This window comes from Oppia nitens, unplaced genomic scaffold (genome assembly GCF_028296485.1).
Source record: "Oppia nitens isolate AA-2021 unplaced genomic scaffold, nextdenovo-longstitch-racon4-pilon3 scaffold16_pilon_pilon_pilon, whole genome shotgun sequence".
Classification (NCBI taxonomy): domain Eukaryota; kingdom Metazoa; phylum Arthropoda; class Arachnida; order Sarcoptiformes; family Oppiidae; genus Oppia; species Oppia nitens.
The window spans coordinates 590881-601041 of NW_026533195.1; the positions used below are offsets into that span (position 1 = coordinate 590881).

The 10161-nt window shown below is 23.4% G+C and overlaps 1 protein-coding gene across 1 annotated transcript; it reads left to right on the forward strand.

Moving 5' to 3' along the window:
* Nucleotides 1-3280: 3280 nt before the first annotated feature.
* LOC128965209 (uncharacterized) lies at nucleotides 3281-4191 on the forward strand. The gene is made up of 2 exons (XM_054311858.1): nucleotides 3281-3392; nucleotides 3779-4191. Exons 1-2 carry the CDS (start codon nucleotides 3338-3340, stop codon nucleotides 4189-4191), a joined length of 468 nt encoding a protein of 155 aa, XP_054167833.1. The 5' UTR covers nucleotides 3281-3337.
* Nucleotides 4192-10161: the final 5970 nt, after the last annotated feature.

Here is a 10161-nt window from a genome sequence, read left to right on the forward strand (position 1 = left end):
TTTGGTGGAATTTCAATACTGTTGATTGGAGATCTTCATCAAGCAAAACCAGTTGGTGGTGGGTGGCCATTTAAAGAATCAAAAGATGGATATAACGCAATAATCGGTCCTTATTTATGGAGAGAATTCAGATCATATGAATTATCAATAGTGATGAGACAAAAAAATGACATTGATTTTGTTGATTGTTTGAATAGACTTGCAAAATCTGCCTTAACTGAAAGTGACATCAATTTACTTAAATCTCGCTATAATGTTAAAGATTCTTTCAAAAATGAATCAGTTTGTTTATATTATACTAATAATGAGGTAGCATTACATAATTCAAAAGCAGTCGAAGAAAAAGTTGGCGAATTAATTGATAATAAAGCTATTGATGATATAAAAGGATATAAAAATATAAGTGACAGACAAAAAATTATTGAAAAAATTGAAAAAATGACATATCAAGATACAAATGGGTTAATGAGTAATATAAATTTTAAAATTGGATTAAAATATATGATTACATGCAATGTTGATGTCTCTGATGGTTTATTTAATGGAGCTTATGGTACTTTAATGAGAATAGATAAAGATAAATATACTGCAAATATTAAAACAATATGGATACAATTTCCAAAAAATTCTGGATTTGAAATTCGCCGAAAGTACAAAGAATATATTAAACTAAATTTTATTCCAGAGACTTGGACACCGATTGTACCAATAAAGAAAGATTTTCAAATTGGTGGATTTCTTAATGTAAACGTAACTCGTACACAGTTTCCATTAGTGTGTTGTGAAGCTATGACAATACATAAAAGTCAGGGGTCAACATTTGAACGAGTTATTGTTAATTTAACTAAACATTTGCCTCGAGAATTAATTTATACTGCATGTTCTCGAGTAACATCAATTAATGGATTATACTTGGATGGAGATTTTAAATTAATTGAAAATTTGAAGCCAAAACAAAGTGATAGAGAAATCTTCAATGAAATACAAAGATTACAAACTGAAGCAAAACTTCAATTATTAATTAAACCTTTATCTCTATCAGTACAAAATGATTATTCAATTACTTACTTAAATGTTCAGTCATTTAGAAAAAATCATTTAGATTTACAAAGTGATGACAACATATTGGCATCTGATTTGCTAATTTTAGTAGAAACAAGAATAAAAAGTCAATACAATTTATTACCTAATATTGGTGAACTGTCAGCTATAAGCCATGTTTACTTAGAAAATTCTACAATTGCAAATGGAGGCGTTGCTATATATGCTAAGAAGTCTATTAATGCAGCATTTGTTTGCTCTGTCATGGATAGTAATGACAAACCCACTTGGCATTATGAAATCTCTTTTGTCAAATTTTATAACATTGCAGTTGTTGGTGTGTATTTATCATCTGGTCTTCCATTTGATACTCTCAAAAATATACTTAATAACATTTCTAATAAGACATCAAATTTTCAACATATTATAATATGTGGCGATTTCAATGTTGATTATTCTACTAAAAGCGGACAAACATTAGTTAATTTAACTAATAAAACATATAATTGGACATATTTAATATCAGATGATATAGTTACAACTAATTATAGAAATCAAATTGATTATATTTTTACAAGTAATAAAAATGATAAAATTTATCAGTATGACTTTTATGGAAGCTATCACATACCATTTTGGATTGATGTTTGCGATAGCGAATGTGTTACTGACGTTAGTTCTCAATCAAGTTACTCATCAAATAATGAAGAAAACGATCTTAATAATACATTAAAACCAATATCACAACAAAGTCATTTTGCTGCTACATTTAAAGACAACCGATTAGATGATATTAAAGAATCTTCAGTTGTACTAACTAAATTATCTCAAGAAACAATTGAAGATTATTTAAAAGTGAAAGATTCTAAAATAACTGCTTTAAGACTATCACAAGAAGATATAGAAAAGCACACGCAATTACAAGATCATCAATTACCAAATAATATTTGGCTTTCAAAGGCAAAAAATACTTATTTACATGAAGATCTTGTAACAAGTGATTTAGGATTACTTGATGGATCAGAAAACAGTGGATGGCTAAACGATTCTCTAATTACAAATGGAATGGCTGTCATTTTTAGCAATCAAGCAAATAATAATAACTTACTTAATTTTCAAACTTCTTATCGTTTTCAACAAAATTATCTATATTTAAAACCTAAGTATTATTTCACTAATGTTGGACAAGAATTACACCATATTGTTAACACTGGTAATCATTGGATTTACATCAATATTCAATATACATCATCAACAACAATTACATGTAATGTTTATGATTCGGTTAACGCATTATCTGTTAGCGAATTAATTGTACGCGTCGCAAGTGCACATATAAGACAACTCGACATAACACCTCAATTAAAATATCAATTTTGGCGAGTAACAAAACAGCCAAATTCTAATGATTGTGGTGTTTATGCTTTAATGAATATGGCATTAAATATTTCTGGTATTAATCCAAGTTCAATAAGACTAACTGAAAATAGTTTCAATTTGCGTCAAAGATTACAAAGATGGTATGAATCAGGACAAATTTCATTGCCAATTACACGAAATACCGAAGCCAAATCCAAATACATAACAATACCAACTCTACATTGTTTGTGTTCGAAAACATTTAATAATAATATGATTCGCTGTACACAATGTGGTGAAAGATTTCATCAAAATTGTCAGCAGGATAATAACACAACACAAAGCACTTTTGTTTGCACAAAATGTGTTGAACCAAATCAAGATATTTACGATGTATTGTAAACCATAAATCTATATATAACATTTATTATATCCTTATTTTAAATATACTTTTGTATTTAATATTTGATGTTTAAAATAAAATTAAAATTTTATATAAATGTGGTTTATTTCTTATAAATGACAATTAATTTGCGAACATAATATTTTATACCGTCAAGTTTTTTTTCTGATAATGCTTTCTAGCATTCTTAACTGGTTTTATTATAAAAAATAAATTTAGAAATTCATGATTTAATGCAATTATATCTACAATACTAAATAATTACAAAATAATTTTTAAATTAAAAAAAATTATATAATACAGTAGTATATAATAATGATAATAAGCTATTTTACAATTATAATTAAAAAAAATTATTTTTATTTTATTTATTGAATAATAATTTAAACAATTAAAAAATATAAAATAACTAACATTATAAAAGTTGCTAGATAATATTAATATTTATTAATTACTTTAAATTTTAACATTAATTTTTATTTAAAAAAAGTACTAGAAAACTTATATACAAAAATAGTTTACCACTAAAACTCAATGATGACCAACAAAATTATTATAAATATTGTTTGTTTGCTGTTTGTTTTAATTGGTAATTATTTAATTAAAAAATAATAATAATTAACTTTAATTTAATTAAATAATTATTATATTAATTATTATGTTAAGTATTATGTTAATTATTATGTTAATTATTATTATTAATTATTATATTAATTATTATATTAATTATTATATTAATTATTATATTAATTATTATATTAATTATTATATTAATTATTATACTAATTATTATATTAACTATTATATTAATTATTATTATTATTATTATAAAAATAGTTTACTATTTATATTACTTTTTTTTTTTAAAAAATAATTGTATTATTAATAATTTAATTTTTTTGATTTGGTTTAAATCTGGTCACACACACAAACACACACATACACACACACACACACACTAACTCACACACCCAGTTAGCTTAGACACGGCTCATATTGTAGATGATACTGATGATGTCAATGATGATATTATCGAGAAACGGGATGCTATGGTATTAGCACCGGTAGCCAGCAATACGTTAATCGATCCGAATCAGGTATTCTATAATGCGCTCAATCAACTACTTGAGCCATTGATGAAAGCACTGGGATTGCCAGGCCATGGTCTACAGCTAGTGAAACTAGTTTGGCCAGTCTTACGGTTTCTGGCGATGGCCTGGGATAGTGTTTTGCGGGCCATCACTGGCGGCGGTGGCGGTGGTAGTGTCACTACTAAGGCTACCGTCATCACCACTGATGATGGTATCACTGATGACGGTATCACTGATACCGATGTTACCGATGATGTCGACCTAAACACCAGTACTACTGATGATGAAACCAATTGATTGTTTTAATTAATTAATTAATTAATTTTTTGTTGTTTTTTGAGTAATATTTAGAAATTAATTTTTTTTTTTTAAATATTTAATTATTATTAGTAAGAAAATTAAAAACAATACAAACTTTATTTTTAAACTATTTATTTTTGACAAAATTTTTTTTTTTGAAAATAATAAAATAAATAAGTTTTTTTTATGATTTATAATTAATAAATGATTTAATTTTTTATTTTTTATTTTGTTGTTATTTTTTAAAATTAATTAATTATGTTTAAATACAACAATAATTTTTATTTACATTATAGGCATTTGTATTTATTTTCTATATATTAAGATATTATTACTAAGTTTTAATATTTTAGTTAAAAAGTTCAATAACTAATAGCCAATTAATAAAAAAAATTCAATATTAATTTAAACTACTTATATATTTAAAATTATATTTAAAAAATATATAACATATTAATATTTAATTATGAATTTTTAGTTATTAATTAGTAAAAAATAATATTTGATTACAAATTTGATTACTCAATTGAAATAACACATTTAAAAACAAACAAAAGCAAAATTAAAATTATTAACTAATAACTATAAAAAAAACATTAATTTACACATTCATGATTCAATGAAATAATTATTTTATTATTGTTAATCAAACTAAATAATTACAAAATAATTTTTTTAATTAAAAAATTATATAATAATGATAATAAGATATTTTACAGCTATAATAAAAAAATTATTTGTATTTTATTTATTTAATAAATAATTACAACAATTAGTAAAAATATTAAACAACTAACATTTTAAAAATTAATACTATAAAATATTAATATTTATTAATTACTTTAAATTTTAACATTAATTTTTATTTAAAAAAAGTACTAAAAAACTTATATACAAAAATAGTTTACCACTAAAACTCAATGATGACCAACAAAATTATTATAAATATTGTTTGTTTGCTGTTTGTTTTAATTGGTAATTATTTAATTAAAAAATAATAATATTATTATAATTATTAAAAAATAATAATATTATTATAATTATTAAAAAATAATAATATTATTATAATTATTAAAAAATAATAATAATATTATAATTATTAAAAAATAATAATATTATTATAATTATTAAAAAATAATAATATTATTATAATTATTAAAAAATAATAATATTATTATAATTAAAAAATAATAATATTATTATAATTATTAAAAAATAATAATATTATTATAATTATTAAAAAATAATAATATTATTATAATTATTAAAAAATAATAATATTATTATAATTACTAAAAAATAATAATATTATTATAATTATTAAAAAATAATAATATTATTATAATTATTAAAAAATAATAATATTATTATAATTATTAAAAAATAATAATATTATTATAATTATTAAAAAATAATAATATTATTATAATTATTAAAAAATAATAATATTATTATAATTATTATTAAAAATAATAATAATTAACTTTAATTTAATTAAATAATTATTATATTAATTATTATGTTAAGTATTATATTAATTATTATAATTAATTATTATTACTTTATAAATATACTTTACTATTATATTTAAATCAATTAAACATTTTTAAAAATTTATTATTAATAATTTAATTTTTTTTATTTGGTGAAAAAATCTGGTCACACACACACACACACACACACACACACACACACACACTAACTCACACCCAGTTAGCTTGGTAACAGCTCATAATGTAGATGCTATACTAGATAAACGGGAAGCACCAGTAGATATAATGATAGCACCGGTAGTAGTGGCCAACAATCAATTGCAATTCAACAATCCGGCCGATATGTTCATTGATTTTTTGAATCAATTGTTGCGGCCATTATTGAGTGCACTGGGACTACCCGAACTACCTGTTCAACTGTTACGGCCCTTTGTCTGGCCATTGTTTCCAGTGATCTACGCTGTACTGACACCGTTAGTTAATTTTGTCCGCATTTTGATGGATGTCGCCAGCCGTGTGTTTTGGGCCATTATCGGTGGCGGTAGTGGTTAGACATGTCAATCATGACAACCCTAACTCTACCACTGAGGATGAAACCAATTGATTGGTTGTTTTATTTGTATTTAATTAACTAATATTTAAGATTTTAAATTTTTATTTTTTTTTTAATAAATTACTGATTTTTTAAAGTTAGAAATTTAAAAAATATATATATATATATATAAATAAATACATAATTTGAATGAATTTTATTTTTGTAACAAATTTTTATTTCCAAAAATAAGTAAAATAAATAATTTATTAATTTTTTTTTATAAATATTTTAATCAACAAAAAAAATATTTGATTATTTATTAAAAACTTATTTTTAGTAATATTAATTTTTTTTTATATATACATATATTAGACTGAAATTAGAAAAATATAATATTTTATTATTTAATTTAAAATAAAACCAAACGTTTAAATACTTAGTTATATATTGTTAAAAAAAACTGTTATTGAAATTAAAATTTACATATTCATGATTAAATGCAATAATTACAAAAATTTTTCAATAATTAACAGTACTAGATAATAATAATAATAATAAGCTATTTAAAAATTTTATTTAAATTAATATTTATTTATTTAGTAATTTACAAATAGATATAAAAAAAATAATTATTATTATTACAACAAATAAAACAACTAACATTATATAAAACATTATACTATATATTTTATATTTATTAATATTTTATACCTAGCTAATTTTATTAAAAAAAATAATACAAAACATTTAGTTAAATAAATAATAGTTTACTACTACTACTAATATAACCCAAATGATGGCCAACAACAACAATAAACTAATTGTGATAACTATTGTATCGCTTATGGTTTTAATTGGTAATTATTATTATAATTTTTAATTAATAGAAAAATTAATTAATAAATAATTATATTATTAATACTATTAATAATAATAGCAGTTATTATTTTCTTTTATAAAAATTAAATTTAATTATTTTAAATTATAAAAAAAAATTGTATTACTATTAATCTAATTGTGTTTTTATTATCTACTTATATATATATATATATATCTGGATCGCACCCACACCTACACACACACACACACACCCAGTTAGCATAGATACGGCTCATATAGATGTTATGGTAGTAGACAAACTAGATTGGATGGTTAGGGCACCGGTAGTTAGCAGTAATCAATTGGACAATTGGACAGTCGATATATACATTGATTTACTGAAACCATTGTTCAAAGGACTGGGACTACAACCAGGTGTTGGCGGACTACGGGTACTGCCGGTGCAACTGTTGGTCCCATTTAGCTACGGTCTGCTGACACCGTTAGTTGATTTTATACGTACTTTGTTGCATATAGTGGCCAGATTTATTCGGGCGATTTTACGGGTCCTATTTGGCCCTAATAAACCTATCGGTGGCGGCGGTGACGGTATTACTAAAGCCGTTACCGCCAGCAGTGGTGTCACTAAAGTCGTTACCGCCAGCAGTGGTGTCACTAAAGTCGTTACCGCCAGCAGTGGTGTCACTAAAGTCGTTACCGCCAGCAGTGGTGTCACTAAAGCCGTTACTGTCGGTCAAAGTGTCACTAAAGCCGTTACAGCCATCAGTGGTGTTACTAAAGCCGTTACCGTCGGTCAAAGTGTCACTAAAACCGTTACTGTCGTTCAAAGTGTCACTAAAGCCGTTACTAGCGGTCAAAGTGTCACTAAAGCCGTTACTAGCGGTCAAAGTGTCACTAAAGCCGTTACTAGCGGTCAAAGTGTCACTAAAGCCGTTACAGCCATCAGTGGTGTTACTAAAGCCGTTACCGTCGGTCAAAGTGCCACTAAAGCCGTTACTAGTGGTCAAAGTGTCACTAAAGCCGTTACCAGCGGTCAAAGTGTCACTAAAGCTGTTACCGTCGGTCAAAGTGTCACTAAAGCCGTTACCGGCGGTCAAAGTGTCACTAAACCCGTTACCGACGATCAAAGTGTCACTAAACCCGTTACCGGCGGTGATGTAGACCTAACCACTACTGAGGCAACCAATTGATTGTGTATTTCAATTGATAGTATAATATTCAATGAATTTATTTTTTGTTTTATTTTATTTTTTTTTATTTTTTTGTTTTTTATTGTAAATTAAATTAAAATTAATTCAAAAAAAATCTGAGACTTTTTTAAGTTAATTACAAATTTTCTTATTTTATATTTATTTTATTTTTTTTTTGGTAAATTGTAAAAAATTAAATATATTTTGTGTGTATTTTATATTTTTTAATAAATTATTTTAACTTATTATAACAATACAAAAAATCAAATAATATATTTATGTATTTTATAATAATTTTTTTTTAAATCAAGTTTTGTAAATATTTTTTATTTTAATAAAATTAATTATTGAATATTATTTATTTTYAATACCTGTATCTGTATTTATAATATAATATAATTTATATTATATAATATATTTTAGCTTAATAGATGACACTATTGTTGTATACAGTAAATTACTTATACTGTATCTACTGCATTTATTTTATCAAGGTTATCTATATTATTTAGTACAGTATATTTATACACATTTTCTATTGTATTTATTTTTGTTTATAAATTTTATTTTATATCTATGGTTATGTATCTATATATATATATATATATATATTGTCAACAAATAAAAAAAGTAGACATTTTATATAAATTAACAAAAAAATAAAAATTTATTTCTAAAAAATTTAATTTAATTTTTTTCCAAATAAATATTATTCAAAAATCATATAATCAAAATGATTATAAGTGCAAAAAATGTATGTCTATTATCATTGATATTATTATCAATGGGTATACTATTGATTGGTATCGGTAGTACATTGTATATAATAACCACTGTCTACCAGTTAGGTAGACTTGGCTTATGTATGATGGCTTGGGGATCGTTGGCTACCCTGGTCAGTGCTATCGGGTTAAATATTGCCATCAATATTTATCATCATCATCATGATAATAATGATAATAAAAATTATATTAATAATCTACATAGTAGTACACAATTGATTGATAATAAAGTGCCCATCAAAAATTGAGCATGTTTAATTTGATTAATTAATTATAATAATATCGATAATAATTAAATAACAATAAATAAATAGTTATTTTATATTTTTTAAAAAAATATTTATTTATTAATATGAAATACTAAGTAATTAATTAATAAATTTATTTAATAAATATTTATAATAATAATAATAATTTTAAATAATAATAATAATAATAAATAAATAATTATACAAAAAAATCAAGTTTTCTAAATAATAAATATTTTTCTTGAATACAATAAATAATTTAATAATAATAATAATAATTTTTTCTATCATAAAAAATAATAATAAATAATAATAAATATTTTAATACAATAAATAATTTAATAATAATATTAATTTTGGATAAAATTAATTAATTAATTCATAATTTAATTTATTCATAAATAATATGTATATTACTTTTGATACTATGATGTATACGACGATCAATGGTGTTATGCGTTATAAACTGATGGGTACGCCGCCGACGGCGCCTCTCTTTCAGCCAATAGTATAGGCCAGTCATCGCCAACAGTAGGCCTATGACTGAAAATACGAGAGTCGGTACTAAACACGTGCCGTCACACGTATTATTGTCGGCGGTGTTGTTGGCGGTGTTGGCGTTGATGTCCAGCACTTGTTCAGTAATTTCATGGATAATATTATCAATGTTTTCATTGTCAGCATCGGTGGTAGTATTGAGGATCGGTTGGTTGATTGGTGTCGTTATGATGGTGTCGGTGTAGGTATAGTTGTTGGCCATACCTGTCCTCCTAATAATCCTTTATAATTTTTATAAAGCACTAGTAGTTATAATTACTACTAATAATTATATGTATTTATTATTACTATTATTATTATTATTAAATAGCTTATTAAATA

What these genes read in the sequence shown, in the direction of transcription:
- LOC128965209 (XM_054311858.1), top strand. Translation starts at nt 3,338, where the DNA reads ATGATGACCAACAAAATTATTATAAATATTGTTTGTTTGCTGTTTGTT. An exon ending in TTTGCTGTTTGTTTTAATTG is followed by an intron (nt 3,393 to 3,778) that starts GTAATTATTTAA and finishes TCACACACCCAG; the next exon opens with TTAGCTTAGACACGGCTCAT.